Source organism: Giraffa tippelskirchi, chromosome 6 (assembly GCF_054371585.1).
Source record: "Giraffa tippelskirchi isolate mGirTip1 chromosome 6, T2T-mGirTip1v1.2.pri, whole genome shotgun sequence".
Classification (NCBI taxonomy): domain Eukaryota; kingdom Metazoa; phylum Chordata; class Mammalia; order Artiodactyla; family Giraffidae; genus Giraffa; species Giraffa tippelskirchi.
In genome coordinates, this window is record NC_137280.1 from 753,171 (window position 1) to 777,690 (window position 24,520).

Sequence of the window (24,520 nt, forward strand, 5' to 3'; positions counted from 1 at the left end):
GACAGCTCGATTCAGCCTGCTTGTTAGTTTAGTCTCACTAGAGAATTTTTGCTGCCGGTAAAGTCTTGCATTGCTGACCACAAGTTTTTATTTCAAATATGAGTAATACCAATACAGTAGTTACTATATCCCTAAATCCATTAATCTCTTCTCCACTCAACTTTGGTTTAAAAAGACTATAGCCTGAGAAACAGACTCACAGAACGAATTTACAGTTGCCAGAGGGGGAGGATGGGGGGAAGGGATAGTTAGGGAGTTTGGGGTGGACAAGTACACACTGCTGTATTTAAGGTGGACAACCAACAAGGACCTACTGTGAGCTCAGGGAACTCTGCTCAATGTTACGTGGCAGCCTGGATGGGAGGCGGATTTGAGGGAGAAGGGATACTTGTACAGTCATGGCTGAGTCCCTCTGTCGTCCACCTGAAACTATCACAACATTGTGAATTGTCTATACTCAAATAAAAATTAAAAGTTTAAAATAATGAAAAGATTATATTCTTTAAAAACTGAAAATTTAGAATCATTCCATCATCTGGCATTTTTTGAATCATTGCTGAATTTGCCAGGGAATACTGATCTATAAACTACTACTCTCTCTTAGATGATAATTACTCCTGGAACGACCCAAAACTTTTGCATTACACATTCCCTTTTGCAGGGTATTAGAGTCCGCATGTGTTTCAAGATTATGTTAGCAACCTGAAACTTCTAAATTGAGAACTGAAGATCGAAGCTTCTCTCTTGTCTTACACTGAAACAAGTATTGATTATAACCAAAAAACCTAGTGAGTTTTCAGTCACATTCTTGAGATCTAATCTAATATCATCCATTTCAACATAATAAAATTCCTCAATAAGTGGGTAGACTGAAAATCTAGTAATCCTTTGTAGACTTCTAGATTCTAGCAAAAGCCACAACTTTTTCCTACTAGCTTTACAAAGAACTCTTTAATGATTGACTTCTATAAATTCCCTTTTGTCTACTGCTGGGTGGATGTTAACAACAGAGGGTGCTCTGTTTAATTGCTCTTCTTTCATGGACAAAAGTAAAGATTTATTACTAGTAGACCCTAAACCTATAGTTGTTGTTTGCTTTCCGAACTAAATTCCTTAATATTTAATTGGTCATATATTTTGGAGTAAAATTACTATAGAGTGTAATTTGAAATACAATTAATTTATAACTGTAATTTTAACACTGTAATTGCATAGTATGAGTTATAATTAGGAGACAGTATGATATCTATTAGTGGACTGTTGTCAGTACCACAGGTGGAATATGATATATGCAAACTATTTTAAGAAAAATTCAGATAGATGACTTTCTATTTAATTTCTAACAAGTGTTTCTTGAGAAAGTACTCTTCATACAACTTTATTAGATACTGTGATGTAGGGTCAAAGGTCGTGATTGCAAATGGAGACCATGACATGGTTTCTATTCAGTACAGAAACGGCCTGGAATGCAGCACACCTGGGTTTGATCCCTGCGTCAGGAAGATCTCCTGGAGAAGGCAACAGTTACCCACTCCAGTATTCTTGCCTGGAGAATCCCATGGACAGAGGAGCCTGGCGGGCTACAGTCCATGGGGTCAGGCTACAGCCCATGGGGTCGCAAAGAGTTGGACACAACTGAGCCACTTTCACTTTCATCACTTTCACTTTTCATATTCTGGCTAGAGGGGTAAAATACAGGTATATGAAAGACCGAGAAAACAATACATGACTACAAGTAATCAAGGCTTAAGCAAGTACTAGAGGTTTAGGAAAGGTGAGACGGAAAATGTATGGTTGACGTCCTAGCTTCTCTTCATTGAATGTCTCCTAAGTGTCAGGGATTTTATGTGCAATATGTCTAAAATTAAAAAATAATAATAGTACTAAGTGATATGGGCCATAATCTCATACACCTAGAATTGTTTCTCTTTGTTAATCTCTTTAATCATTCATCTACACGTCCATCTATATACATCCATTTATCCATACAAGATATTGGTAGTTTGCCAATCCTGGAGCCTTATAAATTCAGGAGGAGTATGCTATCATAAAAATATCTTCCATGAAGCAGAAGGAATATCCACGTGGAATTCAGCAGCGGTAACTCCTCAGTATCATATGAACATTCTTAAAAGTCTCTTGTTGCTCAGTCGCTAAGTCGTGTCTGACTCTTTGTGACCCCATGGACTGTAGCCTGCCAGGCTCCTCTGTCTATGGGATTTCCCAGGCAAGAACACTGGAGTGGGTTGCCATGCCCTTCCCAGGGATCTTCTGGTCCCAGGGATCAAACCCTTATGTCTCCTGCATGGGCAGACAGGTTTTTTACCGCTGAGCTACCAACGAAGCCCTCTAATAGTCTCTTACCATGATTAAAAACAAAGGAGCCTTCCAGAGCTGTTATATTCTCTCTTTCCAAACATCTAATCCATAGTTCTCCAAAGCAAAGCAGAAACAAAAATACTTCAAAAGATGCTTCAGGGGCTTCCCTGGTGGCTCGGTGGTAAAGAATCTGCGCCAACGCAGGAGACACAGGTTTGACCCCTGATCCTCATGCTGGGGAAAACGAAGTCCCTGCGGAGCAACTTAAGCGACTGAAAGTGAAAGTGAAAGTCGCTCAGTCGTGTCCGACTCTTTGCGACCCCATGGACTATATACAGTCTGTGGAATTCTCCAGGCCAGAATATTGGAGTGGGCAGCCTTCCCTTCTCCAGGGGATCTTCCCAATCCGGGGGTCGAACCCAGGTCTCCCGCATCGCAGGCGGATTCTTTACCAGCTGAACCACCAGGGAAGCCCAAGAACACTGGAGTGGGTAGCCTTTCCCTTCTCCAGGGGATCTTCCCAACCTGGGGATCGAACCCAGGTCTGCCTCATGGCAGGCCTATTTTTTACTAAGCAACTGCTAAGGCTGGACTCTCGCGCCTGCGCCCTAGAGTGCGGAAAAGTACCTGCTGAGCGCATCTGCCCGCACCCCGAGGCCGGCATGCCCTGGGTCGGGCTCCACAGCGAGGGAGGCCCCGCAACTGGAGGAAAGCCTCGCAGCAATGCAGACCCGGTACAGCCATAAACAAACAAGTACATGTATAAATAATAAAGATACTTCAAAGCCAAGTGTTTAATCAGCACACATCTATCAAGATTTGAAAGCATCAGTGTTCCCCTTTGTACACAAAGAATGCATCTCTATTGTTCCCACAAAGAGAAATGGCAGGAAACAGCGAACTGTCCCAAAGTAAGTCCCTTCACCACTCAGGGACTGTTTGCTGGTGTGTGAAGTGAGTGGGCGCTCCGAGAGCAGAGGCATTAGAGGTGTGCACCTCGAAAGTCCCTTAGGGACCTTTGGGGGGGCAGGCACCTGCTGCCCCATGTCCCCCTCCCACTCAGTCGGCACGGGTGTGTTTTAATCATTTTCATTTATTTGATGTACTAGAAGATTTCATTTGTATTAATACTAAATGATTTCAGCTTAAAAAGACTTTGAGAATCACCAGGTCTCTATAAAATTCCGTGTAGCTGGCTAGTTCTACAGGTCTCTGAAAGCACAATACACAGAAGAGAAGTGTAGATGTGAATATTTGGAATTGCTTAGGAGAATAAACTTCCCTCCGGGTTAATTGGTTCTAATTACAGAATGACTCAGACTAGAGAATGCTGCTAATTAGCTGCGAATGTGTGGTCTCAAAACAGAAGTTTGTGCACACTGCCCTTTTTTGTAGGCATTAACTGAAAAGAATGTGATTTCTTTCCCAATTCGAAGTCTCTTGGTCTTAAACTCCATGATAAAAAATACGATAAAAAATATATCTTAGAATGATTTGTTATTTAAATAACTATTAATGATAAAAAGGGTTAACCTGACATTAGCAATAGCAAGAACCTAGTTATAAAATGCCCAAATCTAACCCACGTGAGAGGTTTATGTCAATTTCCCATGTATAATGTTAACATGTTTTATAGATTTGGATCTGCTCATATAAATGAGGTTCGTCCACAGTTTTGATTCTCATTAACCAACCATTTATGCCAAGGTATTTTATCTGAATTTTAAAAATGTTTTACTATTAAAATTTTCATTTAGAAAACAAACTAGTCTAATTTCTGGCACATTCTCCGTATAATACAGCAGAAGAATGTTGCAAGAGCTTCAAATGTTCGTGTTTTAATTCATTTAAATGAATTCATTTCATTCATCTGAACTTCATTCATTAATTATCTGTTTACTTATCATTCATCAACTATCATTCACCATCACTCCCTCCATCTATCCCTTTACCAAGCGCTTCCCCTGGAGAATACATAATTATATTTTAAGAGAATTTTTTTCCTTAAAACAACACAGATTCATTTATTTAACCACTTACAGGTGCAGAGTTTCCGTTTGGTCCTCTTGATCGAACCATTCTCCCCAGGACTTCGACACCATCCAACGTGATATTAGATGATGCATTTATTGCCTTCTCACCCACTTGCTTGCAGTCAATAACTACTTTGGCCAAAGTCTTGCTGACAACAATATGTAGCTGATAAAAGTAAAAATGTTTTAAAAGGTAAGAAGTAGGAGAAAATATCAAACAAATTTACATAATTGCATGACTCATCACTAAAAACTATGCAAGGAAAAGAAAAGGAATTCTGTCTACTTAAGCACTTTGCTTGAGAAGAAAGGTTCTACTTTAAACCACTTCCGTGACTATCCCACATTCAGATACCATCTCTATGAGTTTTTATAAACACTAATGAAATCTCACATGCTTTTTATTCCCTCTGTAATATTTTTTGATTACTCTGTGACTGTCTAACCAAGAAAAAATCATGTCTAGAGGATGCTGATAAATACATGACAATAATTCCAAAGAAATGCTAATGGGACTATTTTGAACCATAAACTAATAAATCATCTGCATCTCATGTTTCTAAGATACCTTATTTTAAGACACTTGTGGTTGTACAGTCCTAGTAACAAGAAAAAAATATTTTTATGCAACTTTTCTTATGCAAAAATGAGAGAATTTTGTTACACAATTGCTCTTATACAGTGATGGTATTCAAAACCCCAGAAGGTAGCAAAGCTGTGTAGATCAGACAGACCTGACCACATTCTACATCAGGAAACAGAAGCCCAGACGAAGCCTGCTGTGTGACGTCCCCTCCCCCCCTCTGGCGGGACAAGAAGGGTGTGGCCGAGATGCTAGGCTTTTTGCAAAACCGCTGAGTAAACGCTCTGCTCTCTGGCACCCTTGGTGTTGCCTTCTTTAACAGCCCGGATATCAGTGGGATTATTCACTACAAAGGAAACAGTAAATTTTGGAAGGAAGCCTGTCTACTCCAGTGATCACCAAGACGAAATGTTTCACAGATGTGAAACTTTGAGCTTCATGTTAACTGCCTAAAAGAATTTAGACAGAAGGTCTGCTCCCAGAGCAGGGCTATTACCAACAATATCTGCAAAGAATATGGCTAGGTGTGTGTGTGTGTGTGTGTGTGGAGGGGAATCTGTGTCCCACTGACTCATTTATTTACTAAACGTTTGCTTTTCCATCTCCATGTGATTTGTGAAGTCCAAACCCAAACCACTACTTGCATAATCCTCTTTTGTCTTTAGCTGAAGATGGTACTTAAGGTAAGGTTTGGGTTATTCTGGTGAGTTACTCAGTTTTCCTGGGTCTCCCAATGTACATATGTTATTAAACTTTTGAGTTTCTCCCATAATTTGATTCTTAGGCCAGCCAGAAGAACCTAGAAGATCAGTGGAAAATGTCTTCCTCCCGACACTATCAAATCTCCTGGGGTACTGGATAAAAACATACATTTTAGGATTCCATCCCAGAACTACCATATCAGAATCTCTGGGCAGTTCACAAGCCCCACAGGTAATTCTTACTATAGGAGATCCAAAGCACTATGTTTCTCTCTTTTTTTTCACACTTCTCTGTTGCTTGGCCCACAGTAAATAGAATAAAGAATATATGTATACATACAAGGCATTACTCACCTTGTGAAAGCTTCCATAGAAAATTTTCCTAATTTCAGGTCCTTCAAAAGTAACAGTCTGAAAATCCCCATTGTAGTCATAGTTGAAATATGTTAGGGTTTTCCCACCATCTAATCAAACAAAAGATTAAAAATATTCTAGAAAGTATTAAAATGGCTAATTTTTTAAAAAGTCAACTCAAGATAATATAAACTTTGCTTTGAGGCTGTGTTTTAAAGTGGTGAGTGAGTAACGCAACGGCCTTGGAAGGCCCTAGGCTTTCAATTGGCCAAACTAACTGACGGAACCACGCGGTGACGATGAGGCGGCCCCGACATACGTTCTTCCTCTGTACCTCCCTGCCTGTACGCGTTCCCATCGCCATTTTGGGAAAGAGCTGTCTGAAGTTGGAAGTGGAGGCAGACCAAACGGAAGAAAGAAGCTAATCAAATTATTACCAGAGATGTTCCTGATCTTTGCTCAAAACTCATCAACCCTCTAGCCCCACCGTTAGCAGGAATGTTCTTGCTCAAAACCTGCCAACTCCCCACCTTGAGCAGGAGTGAACGTAAATCTTTAAGTGAAAGGGTCCAGAGATAAGCAAGGAAGCTATAGAAAAAGAAAAAAGAACCAGCTGGGACAAAGATGGTGATAAATCTGACCTCCAACAGATCATGAGTCTCATTATACTTTGATTTTACTATGAAAAAAGAAACTGAAGACGCTCAGTCGTGTCCGACTCTTTGTGACCCCATGGACTGTAGCCTACCAGGCTCCTCCATCCATGTGATTTTCCAGGCAAGAGTACTGGAGTGGGCTGCCATTTCCTTCTCCAGGAAAATGGAGATTCTACTATATTAGCATAGTAAATGACACGCTTACTAACTGGCAGCCATTAAGGACCACTCCCTTGGAAAAAGCCCTGCCTCTTCCTCAGTAGCTGGAGGAGGGCATGGCAACCCACTCCAGTGTTGTTGCCTGGAGAATCCCATGGACAGAGGAGCCTGGTGGGCTACAGTCCGTGGGGTTGCAAAGAGTCGGACACGACTGAGCGACCACGCACAGCACTTCCCGTGGACTAAGGCCTACGCCTCCGGATCATTAGCCTCACTCCTCTTTGTCTTACTTTCCACATCTCTCTGGCCAGGTGGGTGAGAAGTTGATCTGTGAACTTAGCTCCTGCTTCTCCATTCTTGGCTCACTGAATAAAGCGCATGCTGTGTTAATTTCAGCTTGGGTTTCCCATTTGCCTACTTAAGCCTGAATGGAAAAGGAACCCTCCCCCATCTGAGGCAGAGAGTCTGGACTGGGCTAGGGGCCAAGCAGGGTTCATAGGACTTAATTCAGTAACAAAATGTTAAAAAATAAAAACCAGACTCTGCCTTATTTAACCACTGAAGCAACCAGTTCTCTCAGGACATGTAACTTACACCTCTCCAAAATAGTCATAATCCAATGTCTTTTATTATGAACATTATGAACAAACAAATAAACAAAAACCTTCTACTCTTGAGTACTTCATGTTACAAGGGACATTTTATTACAAAAAAAAAAAAAAGGAATATTTTTCTCACTAATTCAGTCCCAGGTTACAATTTAATTTTTCATTTGGTTTTCAAAAGGAGCAAGTATTAATCGTTTTAAGAGACTTCTTTGTTTTCGAGTCCTGGTTGTGTATAGTTAGCAGCTTACACCTTTTTAATCTACAGCTTCCCCTTAGCTTCAGTATCAAAGCAAAATGCTTTCAATGTTTAGCTGTTGATTTATTTCCATGTACTAAAAAGTCTTTTAACAAACACTACTTGGAAATAAGCTTAAAATACTTCCCTTATCCAAATGTTTGAGTCAGTACCTAATAACAGCCACCAAATTTTGGATCCCAGCTTCACTGAAATCTCACACTAAAAATATATGTAGAAAACTCAGAGACATTAACCCAAAACTTGAGAATTCTCTTAAGTGATCATTATTTGTGACTTCCAAGAAAAAAGGTTAAGAAGTTTCCTTCATTGTTTCCGCCTCAACTTTCCAATCTCCCAACAATGGAATTTCTCATTCTTCACAACTATTCTCTCTCCTTTCTGGACTCCTCTTATGATGCTCTGACCCAGTACTGGGACTTAAACTTCACACATCCATCAATAGCATTTTCAAACGTATATCTCCATCCCAGAATTCTTCCCCAAATATGCTGCTTGCCAACCTGACATTTTTTCTCTGATAGAGAGGAACTGCAATATTGTGACTTAAAAGAAAGAAGTATTTGCTATTCAGATGACCAAATACATTTGTCAAATATACTAGGTCTTTGTCTAAGGTCTGGCTCACCGTTCCTGAAACCCTTGGAATTTCCTGTGGTGAGAGCAATACGTGTGCCTTTGTTATGTTAATAAGGCAGCTTTTGGAAAGCCCTCAGGTCACCTAAGGATGTGGGCTGGTTGCGTGGAAAACCAATCCTGGGTGTTAGAACTTTCAGTCCAAACCCCATGCCCCCAACTCAGCTTCTACGGAGGGGAGAGCATTTGGAGACTGAGTTCGATTGCTAACGGCCAGTGCCTTGGTTAATCATCCTGTGTAATGAAGTCTCCATAAAAACCCAGAAGGATGGGATCCGGACTCCAGGCTGGTGACCACAGGAGGTGCTGCGGGGTGGTGCAGGTGGACCTGGAAGCCCCCCATCCCTCCCCAGGCCTTGCTCCAGGCGTCTCTCCCACCCGTTCCTGAGTTATAGTGTTTTATGATGCGCTGGTAACCTTGGGTAACCCAGCGCTACAGGTGAAATAGAGAAGGAAACGGCACCCACTCCAGTACTCCTGCCGGGAAAACTCCACGGAGGGAGGAGCCTCGGAGGCTGCAGTCCTTGGGGTCACAGAGTCGGACCTGACGGAGCGACTTCGCTTTCTCTTTCTCTTCCTTTGGTAACCCAGTGCTGTAGGTGAAAGGCTTCTCTGAGTTCTGTGAGCCACTCTAGCAAATTAATAAAACCCGAGGAGGGATCTGTGGGCCCCTCTGATTTACAGACTGTAGGTCACAAGTACAGGAAACAACCTGGATGTGCAGGGGACATCCTGAGCTGGAGCTGGTTGTTGGCGCCTCCAGTGTAGCCGGTAACAGACTGAGCCTGCCACCGGCGGCTGAACTGGGGGGAGGAAGGCCTCAGCCGCTGGGTCGAGGAACAGCTCCAGGCAAACTGTCTCAGACACGCCGCTGCTGTCCAAGAACTGCCTGGCGTGTGAGAAGTGCCCCGACACTCCCCAGACCCCGCTCATGTGTGGGAATCGGGTCCAGGAACCCAAAAGAAGCGTCCGACATTTACAGTGTCCTCATAGAAAGAGTGACCTCTGATCCCAGCCCTCCACAGATCCTCCCGGCTTTGGCCTGGCCTTCCTACAGTCTCCCCATCGCAGGAGCTGTCGCGATGGGGACAGCTGTCTCCCCTTTGCCTTGCTCACTACTGAATCCCAGAACCCAGTGTCGGCACACAGTAGAAGTCAGTGAATATTTGTTGAAAGCACAGTAGACAAATGCATGACTCAACCGTCAACATCGCTCATTATTAGTATTTACCAATGGTTTAAAATAAGGGAGTTATCCTGTAATACACACAAAACAGGCAAGATGACGCACCATGTACAGAACCCGTACGTATGTGTGCAAATATACTTACTATCTAAAATGACTCCAACCAATGGGTCCGAATTTTTATTTAAAATCTCCCAAAGAGCAAACGGCTCCTCTGGAGTATCAGGAAGAATCCGGAATAGAATACTGATTGTATAGTCAGAGGGCAATCCTTCCGGATGTAAGTATCTGAAAAATGGAAAGAAAACAGTATATTTTATTGTATCACTCTTCAAGAAGCTATTTACATGATTATAGAAGCAAATGTGCTTTCATTGTTTGAAATGGAAAAATATCTTTTTCATTACTAAGAAGTGAAGCAACAGGAAAGAAGAAAATAAACATCACCATTAACCCCACTCAGAAGGGATCCTGCTTTTGGGGTCATGCATTTCCCTCCAGTCTTTAAAGAATGTCTGTAAGTATCTGTCCAATTTATATAATTTTGCCCCTTTCTTTTCTTAGCATCATTTACTACACATTTCATATTTCCTTAAATATTTTAAAGAGCATGATATTTAATACTTGCACAACCTTTGCTGGTTTGGCTATTCCATAATTTATCTGACCAGTCACTTCTTATTAAACAATTAAGTAGTTTCAAGTTTTAGTACTATGAATACTGTTTCTACCTACAGTCTTTTTGGGGGGAGTTGGGGGGCTTTCCCAGTGTCTCAGCCAGTAAAGAATCCACCTGCAATTTGGGAGACCCGGTTCAGTCCCTGGGTGGGGAAGATCCCCTGGAGAAGGGAATGGCAACCCCCTCCAGTCCTCTTGCCTGGAGAATCCCATGGACAGAGGAGCCTGCTGGGCTACAGTCCAGGGGGTGCAAAGAGTCGGACACGACTCAGCGACGCAGCACAGCACACAGGGTCTTTTTATGAAACTTGAGGCCCTGTCCCTTTCTACCACATGCTGCGGTTGGGAGCATTCCCGTCTGCTGTGCACTGAGGCACCATCCGGGTCGGCCACATCAAGTGCTGAGTCTACACTTTGCTCCTGCTTCTGGGGTGAGCGATGCGTCCAGACTGTTCTGACACCGGCTCTCCAGGAGTCTCTTCACGGATGAGAGATGCCTCTCTCAAGGCCATGCCGACTTTTTCATGGCGCCTCTTTTCAAGGACTGGTCTCTGAGCGGAGAGAGGGGCCAGAGCCTCTGACTCCAGAGGAGACGTGCCCTTCTCAGAGGGCTGTGTGTGAGTCAGCCAGCCTCCGAGCCTGCTGCAGAGCCCAAGCTCCTGGGGGCCGGACCCCGGCTCCTCCTGCTCCTTCCAGAAGGACGCGGCCTCCTCAGCGACCGGCACTCACCCACCTCAGGATGTGCGGCCTGGGAGCCCCGCCTACAACACCGCCTAACAATCAGGTGTATCACTCACGCCCTTTAAAAATCTGCCCCCAAGCAGCAAGTGTAGCCTTTTAGATATATAGGAGGCCCATAATATTTATTAAATTTATTAAATTAACAAATCTTTTGTGAGTAGGTGGGAATTCAGTGTGAGTTTAAATCACTTTTAAATTTCACTAAGTTTAGGGAGGGGACGTATGTGTACCGATGGCTGACTCGTGCTGATGTTTGACAGAAAGCAACAAAATTCTGCAAAGGAGTATCCTTCGATTAAAAACCATGCAGGAGATGCAAGAGATGCAGGTTCAGGTCCTGGGTTGGGAAGATCCCCTGGAGAAGGAAATGGCAACCCACTCCAGTATTCTTGTCTGGAGAGTTCCAGGGACAGAGGAGCCTGTGGGCTACAGTCCGTGGGGTCGCAGAGTCAGATACAACTGAGCAACTGAGCACACAAACACAAAACTTACACCACAGTGACATTTGCTAACTAGCTTACTATTAGCGTGACAAGAACCATTTGAGAGAAGTCAAAATACCTTGACATGCGCTGGTCAGAATGGCTGCCATCAAAAAGTCTACAAACAATAAATGCTGGCGCGGGTGTGGAGAAAAGGGAACCCTCTTACACTGTTGGTGAGAATGAAAACTAGTACACCCACTATGGAGAACAGTGTGGAGATTCCTTAAAAAATGGGAACTAGAGCTGCCATATGATACAGAAATCTCACTGCTGGGCAAACACACTGAGGAAACCAGAATTGAAAGAGACACGTGTATCCCAATGTTCATTGCAGCACTGCTTATAATAGCCAGGACATGGAAGCAACCTAGATATCCATCGGCAGACGAATGGATAAGAAAGTTGTGGTACATATACTCAATGGGATATTACTCAGCTATAAAAAAAAAGAACGCATTTGAGTCAGCTCTAATGAGGTGGATGAAACTGGAGCCTATTATACAAAGTGAAGTAAGTCAGAAAGAAAAACACCAATACAGTATATTAACACATATATATGGAATTTAGTAAATCGGTAAAGATAACCCTGTATGCGAGTCAGCAAAAGAGACACAGATGTATAGAACTGTATTTTGGACTCTGTGGGAGAGGGCGAAGGTGGGATGATAAGGGAGAATGGCACTGAAGCATGTAAATTATCATATGTGAAACGAATCTCCAGTCCAGGTTCAATGCATGATACAGGGTGCTCGGGGCTGGTGCACCGGGATGACCCGGAGGGATGGGATGCAGAGGGAGGTGGGAGGGGGGTTCTGGAAGGGGAACACATGTACACCCATGGTGGATTCATGTCAATGTATGGGAAAATTAATACAATATTGTAAAGTAAAAAGTAGATAAATAAATAAATTTTTAAAAAATAAAAATAAAAAAAAAATTTTTAAGTGAAAGTTTGATTTGCATATATTAAATATGTATGTATGTATTTATTAAATATGTATGTATGTACGTATTCATTCATTCATTCAAAATTTGTTGGGCGTTTGCTAATTACCACACATGGTAATACACATTTAAGACACATCAGTGAATCAAACTTGCAAGGAACTGTTGTATGAGCACTTAAACTTGAGCAGGGTGAATTATACCGTATATTAGAAGGTAATAAGTGCCATCAAAAAACAACAACAAAAAGAGTAGCATAAAGGGGATTAGAAAGGCTAGAATGCGTTATTTTGGAATTTTAATTAAAGTTATCAGCATTGGTTTTACTTAGAAGATTCACTGAGAGGATTACTATTTGAGCAAAGGTTCATTGAGAAGGTTGGAGAAGGAAACAGCAATGCCCTCCAGTATTTTTGCCTGGAAGATTCCATGGACAGAGGAGCCTAGTGGGCTACAGTCCATGGGGCCGCAGAGAGTCGGACACAGCGCCTAAACAACAAAATTTCATTGAGCAGCTGACATTTGAAGAAAAACTCACAGGAGGTGAAGACATCCAGCCCGTGCAAAGATACTGAAGTGGGGTGTGTTCGGTACTTCTTGAGAACAGACTAAGAGACAAGAGGTGAAGTCACAGAGGTAACAGCCGTCCAGGTGATGCAGGGCCCTGTGGCCATTCAGGAGCTCTGACTTTCACTCCAAGGGGATGGGGAACCACTGGCAGATTCTGGAGTGACCCAGTCTGAGGTAAACATTTATAAACCATCACCCTGACTGCCGTTTGGAGAAGAGACCCTCGGAAGGTGAGGGTAGCAGGAGGAAGACAGGGGGCTGCAGCGATGACCGAGGGAAGAGACAGGTGATGGCGGCTCGTATCAAGGCGGTGACGGCGCAGGCGGTGAGAAGCAACACGCAAGAGGACTCCTTGGTAGACGGTGCGAGGCCTGAGAGAATGGGGGGAGCCTGGCTTCTTTGCCTAAGAAATTCGTCAGGTGTAGTCGTCAATGAGACAGAAAAGGTGGTAGGTGAGGCTGGCTCTGGAGAGAGGAGCAGCAATGTTGTATTGAACCTGTGAAGTGTGAACTGTCCATGAGCTATCCAAGTAGAGATGTCGAGGAAGCAACCACAAGCGTGCTCACTCCCTCAGTCGTGTCTGACTCTTTGCCACCCTATGGACTGTAGCCCACCAGGCTCCTCTGTCCATGGGATTCTCCAGGCAGGAATACTGGAGTGGGCGGCCATGCCCTCCTCCAGGGGATCTTCCCGACCCAGGGATCGGATCCCCGTCTCTTATGTCTCCTGCATTGGCAGGCAGGTTCTTTACCACTAGCACCACCTGGGAAGCAATTGAATATATAGGTCTAAATTTTGGGAAGTTGGGACTTCCCTGGTGGTCTGGCTGTTAAGATTCCGAGCTTCCACTGCAGCGGGTGGGGGTTCAATACCTGGTCATGGAACTAAGATCCCACATATTGCACAGTGTCGCCAAAAAAAATTGGGGGGCAATTTGTAAATACAAATTTAGGAGTTCTTGGCATATAGTTGGGGTTCAACACTATGATACTGAAAAGATCGCTAGGAAATAGGGATAGACAGAAAAGACAAGGAGGTCATACGCAAGTCCTGGCCCCCCCAGCATCCAGAGGTGGAGAGGAACGAGGAGCCAGCACTGGAGACGGACAGTCTGTAAGGTAAAGAGAAGCTCAAGGGAGGCAGGAAGTCCAGGAGGAGGCTGTGCTCAGCTCTGTCGCGTGCTGGAGACAGACGCAGTGAGATGGGAGCTGGGAAGCAATGACGGGACTTAGCAAGGCGGAGGACAAGGACAACGCTGACCGCATGAACAGCCCAGCAGGGCAGCAGACAAGGCTCCCTCCGGCAATTCTCATTTTTGCCAGGCCTCCAGGAATGATTTTCAAATACCTATTTAATATTCATCCCTAGACAATGGCAAAAATAAAATCTGCTGAAAGGTAATGTTTAGATGTTGGATTTATCTAAAACCACATATAGTACTGCAATAGGCTCGAATTCAACAAAGAATATTCTGGAAGAAGCTAGAAAAGCAACTGGTCTATAAATTGGACAGATGAATTTAATTCTTGAATAACATCTGCCCCCACTTTGGCATGCACATATGCACACTATATCAAAATATCAAAGTATGGACATGAAAAATGTTTCATACTAAAATACTGAAGGTATTTGGAGACAAAAATAAATATTGATTTGGAATGTAAAGAAGCAGATGACATCTTGAGAGATGACCCCTTAAACCAGGAATTCCTACTTTGGATGTGAGAGTTGGACTATAAAGAAAGCTGAGCGCTGAAGAATTGATGCTTTTGAACTGTGGTGTTGGAGAAGACTCTTGAGAGTCCCTTGGACTGCAAGGAGATCCAGCCAGTCCATCCTAAAGGAGATCAGTCCTGGGTGTTCATTGGAAGGACTGATATTGAAGCTGAAACTCCAATACTTTGGCCACCTGATGCGAAGAGCTGACTCATTTGAAAAGACCCTGATGCTGAGAGATTGACAGCAGGAGGAGAAGGGGACGACAGAGGATGAGATGGTTGGATGACATCACCAACTCGATGGACATGAGTTTGAGTAAACTCCAGGAGTTGACTATGGACAGGGAGGCCTGGCGTGCTGCAGTCCATGGGGTCACACAGAGTCAGACATGACTGAGCGACTGACCTGAACTGAAACCCAAGTACCTCTGGAGTTTGCAGAACTGCTGAAAATGGCCCTAGGAACCCCTCTGTACATCGCAGACTGTGTAGTGACCAGATAATGTGATTTTTACATCAACTATACAGAGTTGCTTTTGTGACTTCTCAAGGATAAAAACCCTCTGAATTCATGCCTCTAGAGTAAGTAAAATGGTTCAGGTTGTGGGTTCCAGGGCCTGATTGCCAGGTACAAATCCCGGCATGACCCTCAACAGACTACACGATCTCACTCACGTCCTTTAGCTTCTTTGCGCTTTAGTTTCACTATTTGTAAAATCAAGATAACGAATGACTCTACCTCATAGAGGTGTTGGAGGTTTGAGTGAGCGAGGTCTGGGTGAGCGAGGTCTGGGTGAGCGAGGTTCGGGTGAGCGAGGTTTGGGTGAGCGAGGTCTGGGTGAGCCACTATACACAAGCATTTAGAACGATGCCTGGTACATGGCAGTGCTATGCAAGTATTAACTATCTATATTTTTCTCAGATCAACAGATAGGAAAGTTCAACCAGCCTTATATGTGAGTCTGATGTTTTTAAAGAAATCTAAACATCATCTGCTCTATCCATCATGGAAATTTCTGCTGGGAATTATCATTGAAATTATGATTTCAAGTTGATATCATTTACACACTGAGAAATAATAAACAATAATTGGCTTTAGTATCTTGCAATGGAAACATACTTGGTTGGCTGGGAAACCAGGGCATCTTTATGAAGTTGATAACAAGGATACACATTGAAGGTACCAGGCTCCATAGAAACCCCTTCCACTGATGAAAACTCCTTTTCAACCAAACCAAACATTTCCATCATCTTAAATCCTTAAAAAGAGAGAGAGAGAATAAATAGGCACAGTAGGATTTTAAATTTCACAATTAGTCTATTAAGGATTAAAAAAATCTGGACCCCAAAAGGGAGTTAGTTAATATACTTTGTATTGGAAAATTCCCGATACTGCATACCTGCAAGATCAATTCCATCCTTATGCACCAGTGGGCAGGCTGGAAGACAAAACAAAGACGATAAAGCCCTAATTTAGATATTTTCCAAACATATTCTTCCCTTGTCCTGAAAACAGGAAGCTAACATCATCTTCATGGAAGTCAAGTGGAGAGGGAATCCAAACCAGATGTGGCTATGGCTGTTTGTGGATTCCTAAAGATTGAAAGGCTCTCACTTCTGTTAAAACCAAAGTCCCAGCTTCCTTCTCATCTCCTGGGTCCGTTAAAATCGACGGTGGCCACTGGAGAGCATGTATTGGGAAATGTCTCCCTCCCAGTGTGTTACCCTGATGAGCAGACTTAACCCATTTTTGAAAACTGTCTGCCACAGATGATTAAGAGAGTTTCTTTCAAATACAGATTCTCATCTTTTCAGAGAAAGCCTTTATCAAGCTAAACCCTGAACGTGGGAGGGTGGAGGCTCACGTCTCCTGTGCTCCAAACCATGAAACTATGTCTACATAACAAACAGGTCTCCAAGTCCTCTTTTTCCTTCAGATCAGGGACTCATTATTTAACCAGAATAAATATCTCAGCCTTTAAGCAATGTAAGGGCAAATTCCAAAGAACTAACTTGCTGATGCGGTTTCGCAGACAAAAGTAATCAACTCATCTTCAATTTTCTTAAAGGCGTCGAAATCATCCACAAAGAAGACGTGCCGGGCGCTGGGCTTACTGCCAATGCTGACCAACTCCGAGTAATCCGCATCGGCCACGCCGACGGCGAAAATGCTGTAGCCTGTGGTGAGAGGGAAACAGACTTCTGATGAGCTTAAACTGCACCAGAAACAAACAATGCAATGCAAGACACGTCGTCGGCATGTTTAAAATCTGTTCATTTAGAAGGCCCAGTGGGGGTGGATAATTCACCCTTCACAGTTCATCAGAAATCTGCATGCACACATTCACCATACGATAATTAACCCATCATTCCTCAAAGAGATCTTCCATTTTAAAGAGGCTTAGGAGAGCTAGCGCTTGAGACAAAACAGTGACTATTTGAGTAACGCCGCTATGCTTGCGTGTTATCAACAATGATGTTTGTATTTATGGGATAAAGTGCACTTGAAACAGAAACGTTATCCCAGTTTCCACGGAAACTGAGACATCAGTGGCTTAGACGCCTGAGGTGGGTCACAGTTCAACGCTCGGCAAATTCGCATCAGGCTAGTCTGTGCCATGTCGGTCTTACACAGTGCAAGCCCCACATTTTTTGTTCTCCATTTGACAGAAGAGAAAGCTGAGGCTGAACAGTTTCTGTGACCGGGTTCCCTCCCCTGGTTCTTTTCATAGGACGGCACCTAATTTCCTTTCTTTTTTCTTTATTCGGCCATGGAACCTGTGTTCCCTGCAGTGGGAGCCCAGAGCCTTAACCACTAGACTGCCAGGAAAGGCCTGAACTGCGCTTAACTGATGGAGTTTCTTACGACAGAGCATCCTGTATGAAACAAACGTATTAGAGAAAATACAGCAAGATAATAGATTGGCAACTGGAAAGTATTTTTAAAATCACATTGTCCAGATTTAGAAACATGCAGTCAGGCTGATGTAGCCTATAAACGCGCATTCAGAAAACAAGGCCAGCAGTGTTAGTGGTGCCGCTGCTGCTGCTGTGGTTGAGTCCTAAGTTGTGTCGACCCTTTTGCGACCCCATGGACTGCAGCCCACCAGGCTCCTCAGTCCAGGAGATTTCCCAGGCAAGGAATACTGACGTGGTTTGCATTTCCTTCTCCAGGGGAACTTTCCAACCCAGGGATTGAACCCAGATCTTTGGATGGGCACGCAGATTCTTTACCACTCGGCCACCGAGGAAACCTTGGTAGCTACTATTACTTATCTGTGTAAAACTTACCATCTGATTGCATCTCTCTGGAGATTTTGTTCACATCATCTTGTGATCTTCCATCAGTTATCACCACGATGACCTTGGGGATGCCTCTTCTGGTCCCTGACTCTGCAGTAAACAAGCTATCTCGGACATGCTTAATTGCTTTTCCTGCAACAAAGGAAGGCAACAGTTCAATTTCATTCCCTTCTACTTTTGTGCTGCTGGAGATGGAAGAGAAGGAACAAAGTTCTTTCATCAATGAAAAGTCTTTAAAAAAAAAAAAAAGTCTATGTTAGTATGCTTCAAAAGTCATTTAACTAATTAGTAATAATTACTTTGGGTTTTACCTGGGCTTTTGGGGGTCTTACCTGGGCTTTTGGGGGTCTTACCTGTTTTTGTATTTCCCCCTTTGTATGAGATATGCTTAATTGCATCAAGAAGAGTCTCTTTGGTTTTGTAAGAGTTTAGTTTAAATTCTGTCCTGGGGTCATCAGTGAACTGAACCATGGCAACCTGAAGAGAGAAGGTGTGTTTACTTTTATGTATATTGCAGCCTTCCCCTGGGCCAGACAGCATACACTATAACATGATTATAATTATAGTTATAATTTCTTCTTTAACCCAGTCCACAATTTCTTTGGTTTAAAATTTCACACAAGCTACATACCAAATCTGATGATACACTAACGAGCATTTTTTTCTATAAGTGCTTTCAGGAAGTAGATTAAAAATCTCTCCCTAAAGCATGAAGGCCTTTTTTGCCATCTCCTTTGACAGGTGGAAAAATGGCAGCCTAGGTCTTCTACCTTGACAAAGTTCAGAGAATCAAGGTTGGATTCTTTACAAGGATTTCTTTATGGAACAAGCTTATGAAATAATTCCTACTTATCTACCGTTTTACAGATCAGGACATTGAGGAAAAGGCACGTGACTTACCCAAGGTCACTAGAGCGGCCACTGCTGGGACCGACAGTGAGGTCAGGTAACTTGCCTTCAAAATCTGTTCTGAATCACTATAGAATAAATGCCTCCCAGGTGGCGCTAGTCATAAAGAATTTCCCTGTCAATGCAGGAGATGTAAGAGACGTGGGTTCGATCCCTGGGTCGGGAAGATCCCCTGGAGGCGGGCATGGCAACCCACTCCAGTGTTCTTGGGCTTCCCTGATGGCTCAGACGATAAAGAATCTGCCTGCAGTGGGGGAGACCCAGGTTCAATCCCTGTGTCAGGAAAAGGGATCAGGTGCTCACACCTCAGTTCAGAAGGCACCTCCTCAAAGAAGCCCTTGTCGATCTCTCAATTTAAAATAAACCAGTAAATGTAAACCTCAGTTCACAAGCGCGTGACCCGACCTTGTGAATGTGTATGTTTGCCGATTTGTGTCTGGATCTCACCCTCCTCCACTCCCCACCGTCAAGGATGTGAGCTTCATGAAATCGGGAACAGTCTGTCATACCCATGATGACAGGACTAACCAAATAATCCCTCAACAAATGTTTGTCGAATGAATAAACTAGTCTTCTATGTTCTGCGTGTTCTATAGTCATCTGTGGCCATGACCTCTGTCCTTCGAGATTTTAAAGTCCTCGAGGGCAAGGAGAATACTGGATGTTCCTTAACAGAGACTTGTACATACTCTGTCCCAGTGTATAGGAGACACACGTGCTGACATGGCCGTTCTAACAGGTCTCAGTCTGCCGGACTCTCTCGCTTTCAAGGATCAGCATCTTGTCCAGCCCTGTCACACACCGGTGAGCTGATTTTAAACTCAGATCTGTCCAGTCTCTCATTTAGAGTTGGGTCAAATCAGTATAGCTCTTTACCCATATTCCCCAAAAAGTAGCCATAATAATAGCCTGGAATAATTATTTAATGCACAGAATGAATTAATGATTGATCTGTCAGCCTTACTTGAGTTCCATCTGCACCGATCTTGTTCAGAGCTCCGACAGTGCTGTACAAGAAGTTAATGATCTTATTGAAATTTTCATCACCAATACTCCAGGATCCATCCACCATAAACACCAGGTCAGCTTTGGCAGCTTTACACACTGGAGACGAAGCAGGAATAGTGAATCAGAGAAAAGGGAAAAACAGTCGTCATCAAACCAACAAAGCAGATAATGGTTTCCCTCTGGTAACTAGAGAGCCTTCCGGGCGGAAAGGTATACATCCTATTCCAAATTCTTGCTCACTAGGTTTTCTGACCATCATTGTTCTCCTATGCTCAAGTATCCAGGTCATGAATAAGAAAGTTTCTATTAAACACGCAGAATTAGAAGAGAAAAAGAAAAACACCAATTTCAGCCTCAAAGAATAGAAATGAGAGAATGGAAAAATGTGGAACTAAACTGATTTAGTGACGGAGGCATCAGCAAACACCCTAGTGCCTACTGATTCGAGGGAAATCCAAGCTGTCACTCTGCACCCTGTGCACTGCTGATCGAGTTAATAACCTGAGGTTTTGGCTTCCAGAAGGAAGGCATGCCTCGCAATGAAAGCAGATTAATCTAAAACTTGATATGCATTTGGACTGAGGCCATAAACAAACTTCAATTTCAGCCTTGCTCAAAAATTCTGTGCCCTTTGGACACGCCCTGATGTCAAGAAATGTATACTACTGCTAGTTCGGGAAAACTTTCATCAATAGTAATACTGACATCAATCCTGACAAACAAGCCAAAAACAGATTAGCAAACACCCACCCCACTGAAGGCGTTTCTAAGTGTCGAATCGCACCCTGTTTCAGATTATCCATGCTTCTTTTCCCCTTGATTAATACAGGTCATGGTGGTTGACTCTGTTTTATGATGAAACAAACAATTTAATCTTTAATAATCTGAATCTTTTAATCTTGGGCCACTGGCACACAAATGTTCTCCAAGATAATGAACCTTTTGCTTTTCTTTAGAAAAAAATGGCTTGATTTTTATTTTATTAACTACAACTGTAGTCCCTCAAAGCTAACTACAACTTAAATGGTGAAATAAACCACCTCCAAGCAACTTAGTACTCCAGGGACAATAAGGATTTGGTGAGAGTGTTCTCCTGAGCTCCACGATTTACAAAATTTTACATATTTATGGTTTGAATTTAAGGCCAAAAGGGATCATAAGATCTGCTCATTGTAAGCATATAAAAGAAAACCTGGTGTTGTTTGCTAGGAAGCATGAAACCCAGATCAGGTTTTACCTTCAAAATGAGAGCAAAATCTATTTGAAAATATACTCAAATTTAACAGTGTGCTTAATAAAACAAAAGAAAAAGAAAATACATCAAAATGCATGAAGGAATTATGTCTGGGATATGAAATTGTGCTTTTAATTTTCTTCTTTGTACTCTTTTCTATCTCTTAAAATGGATGTTTTATATACTCAGTATCACCTGAATAATAAAAATTTATAGGCTTTTAAATTAAATACACTCAGGACAAATAGAACCTAAAATGAATAATGTGTTCAAGTTGCAAAAGTCCCATTGTCTAAAACCATCATGATGAAAACTACTAATCCAAAAACAATGTTGCTACATTATCAATCCTCACTCTCATGACCCTTCCAAATCATGTGTTTCCCATGAGCATTCACAAATATTGATCAAAGGATACTTATGCTGCTGCTGCTAAGTCGCTTCAGTTGTGTCCGACTTTGTGCGACCCCATAGACGGCAGCCCACCAGGCTCCCCCGTCCCTGGGATTCTCCAGGCAAGAACACTGGAGTGGGTTGCCATTTCCTTCTCCAATGTATGAAAGAGAAAAGTGAAAGGGAAGTCGCTCAGTCGTGTCCGACTCTCAGCGACCCCATGGACTGCAGCCTACCAGGCTCCTCCGTCCATGGGATACTTATATCCTGCTATAAATAAAAATATTCTGACCTCAGGGAATCCTGTAATGTCTGTATCAGAACTGTCTAATAAACTCATCAGTTAGGATCTGTTTTCAGCTCCAAGAGTGAAAATTATCATAGATAGTTAAACTAGAAAAAGCTAGATATGAAGATGGAAGAAGGAAGAGTCTGGCATCCCAAGTAGTCAGTCAGTTCAGTCACTCAGTCTTTGCAACACCATGGACTGCAGCACGCCAGGCCTCCCTGTCCATCACCAACTCCCAGAGCTTGCTCAAACTCATGTCCATTGAGTAGGTGATGCCATCCAACCATCTCATTCTCTGTTGTCCCCTTCTCCTCCCACCTTCAATCTTCCCCAGCATCAGGGTCTTTTCAAATGAGTCACTTCTTCGCATCAGGTGGCCAAAGTATTGGAGCTTCAGCATCAGTCCTTCCAACAAATATTCAGGACTGATTTCCTTTAGGATTGATTGGTTGGATCTCCTTGCAGTACAAGGGACTCTCGGAGTCTTCTCCAATACCACAGTTCAAAAGCATCAGTTCTGCGGTGCTCAGCTTTCTTTATGGTCCAACTCTCACATCCATACATGACTGCTGGAAAAACCACAGCTTTGACTATCCCAAGTAGAGCAAATACCATTAAAAGATGCAGGAGAGCATAAGGCACGTATGGAGAACCTGAAGTTATGCCATTTTGCTGTTAACTAATACAGTCTGGGAAATGATGCCACAGAGTAGGTTGATCATTGAAGATCTTGTGTGACGTGCTAGGAAGGATGTCGGGTTTTATTTTTGTAGAGTTTCTTACTACCTCTTCGTTTCTTTGACCCTTACACTCTCCAGCATCAGACTGCTCTTACTACGCTCCTGTCCTTTGCAGGATATTTGGTCTTGTCCAGAATATCAATAAGACATTTGTTCTACACCAACAGGTTCTTGAAATTTGATCCTATCCAAGATATCCATGGGCATATTTGGTCCATGCCAATTGCTTTGGACAGGACCGAATATCATGGATCTTTTGACATGAACCAAACGTCTGCTAACCCTTTGTAAGGTGAGGACAATTATTTTTCACTGTAACTCTGGTATGTAATAGCTGTTCTAAAATGCGTGGCAGGGCGTCCCTGGTGACTCAGTGGTAATGAAACCATCTGTTAATGCAGGAGGTATGGGTTCCATCCCTGGACCAGGAAGAGCCCACTTGCCAGGGAGCAACTTAAGCCCATGCACCACAACTGAGCCCGTGTTCTAGACCCCAGGAGCCACAACCGCAGAAGCTCAAGTGCCTAGAGCCTGTGCTCCACAACAAGAGAAGCACCCACACTGCAGCTAGAGGGCAGACCCCACGTCCCGCAACTAAAGAAAAGCCCGCACAGCAGGGAAGTCCCAGCGCAGCCAAATAAACAGAGTTATTAGAATGCATGGTAAATGGAAGAAGTCTTCTAAAACAACATTCCACGTTGTGGATCACCATGTGATCCAGCTTTACTCTCCCTCCTCTCCATTTCACCAGGGTTATCTTTCTCAAACATAGATTTCTGCAGGTCCCCCTCCCTTCACAGAACTCATGCAATGCCATGTACCACAGGATAAAGCCCAGCCTCCTTACTCAGGCACACTAACCATCTCATAACACTATCTTCACTCTTTTCTATGGGTCACGCTAAAGCACTTACGGTTCCCCAAACACATTATGCACTTAGATCACTCCATGACTTTAAGTGCTCATCTCTCCGTTATTTACCTGTAAAACTCACTCTTCAAAATGTAAATCAATCCATGCAAATGAAAATCAAAAGGAAGCTGGAGTAGCAATACTCATATCAGACAAAATAGACTTTAAAATAAAGACTGTTACAAGACATGAGGAAGAGCGCTATGTGATGCTCAAAGAATCTACCCAAGACGAGGACATAACAATCGCAAATATCTATGCACCCAACATAGGAGCACCTCAATACATAAGGCAAACGCTAACAGCCATGAAACAGGAAATCAACAGTAACACAGTAATCATGGGGGACTTTAACACTCCACTGACACCAATGGGCAGATCACCCAGACAGAAAGTCGATAAGGAAACACAGACTTAAATGATCATTCGACCAGACAGACTTGACTGATATTTACAGGACCTTCCACCCCAAGCAGCAGAGTACACCCCCTTTCTGGTGCGTCTGGGGCGTCCCTCAGAGGATCACGTCTTGGGTCACGTCTTGGGTCACACATCAAGCCTTTTTGGTAAATTTAAGAAAACTGAAATCATATCGAGCATCTTTTCCGACCACAACACTACGGGTGGTGGTGGTTTCGTCGCTAAGCCGTGTCCAACTCTTGTAACCCCATGGGCTATATGCTGCCAGTCTCCTCTGACCACAGGATTTTCCAGGAAAGAATATTGGAGTGGGTTGCTAGGTCCTTCTCCAGGGGATCTCCCCGACCCAGGGATTAGAATTCAACTACAGGAAAATGTAAATCAAATTCCTCCTCCTCCACAAGTAATTAAATTGCAGCAGCCTTAACTGTTCTCAATTCTGGGCTCCTACGGTATAATCTACACCAACTCATTTCCTTGGCTGGTAATTACCTGGGTAAACACCTGTTTCTCTTGCAATACTGAAAATAAGCAGAGAGCAGCCATCAGAGATCATTATGGTTTCCCAAGTACTTGGCATAAGAGCTTTGAGAATGAATAGCAGGGTTAATTAATGTTCATTAATGGGATAAAAAAATAACCATCACGACTACATTTGCAAGTTTTTTAGAAAGTTACCCTAA

General features: G+C 43.1%; 1 protein-coding gene across 8 annotated transcripts in view; it reads right to left on the bottom strand.

Moving 5' to 3' along the window:
• Positions 1 to 24,520, bottom strand: part of COL14A1 (collagen type XIV alpha 1 chain) — a 216,434-nt gene that overhangs the window by 74,865 nt on the left and 117,049 nt on the right. For all 8 annotated transcript variants that reach the window (XM_081504793.1, XM_081504789.1, XM_081504791.1 and 5 more), the window contains exons 26-34: positions 19,805 to 19,944; positions 18,285 to 18,408; positions 17,920 to 18,063; positions 16,642 to 16,806; positions 16,029 to 16,067; positions 15,749 to 15,887; positions 9,637 to 9,779; positions 5,991 to 6,100; positions 4,360 to 4,518 (exon numbers count right to left, since the gene is read on the bottom strand). In XM_081504793.1, the coding sequence (XP_081360919.1) occupies positions 4,360 to 4,518; positions 5,991 to 6,100; positions 9,637 to 9,779; positions 15,749 to 15,887; positions 16,029 to 16,067; positions 16,642 to 16,806; positions 17,920 to 18,063; positions 18,285 to 18,408; positions 19,805 to 19,944 (1,163 nt within the window). The remainder of the gene's footprint in view (positions 1 to 4,359; positions 4,519 to 5,990; positions 6,101 to 9,636; positions 9,780 to 15,748; positions 15,888 to 16,028; positions 16,068 to 16,641; positions 16,807 to 17,919; positions 18,064 to 18,284; positions 18,409 to 19,804; positions 19,945 to 24,520) is intronic.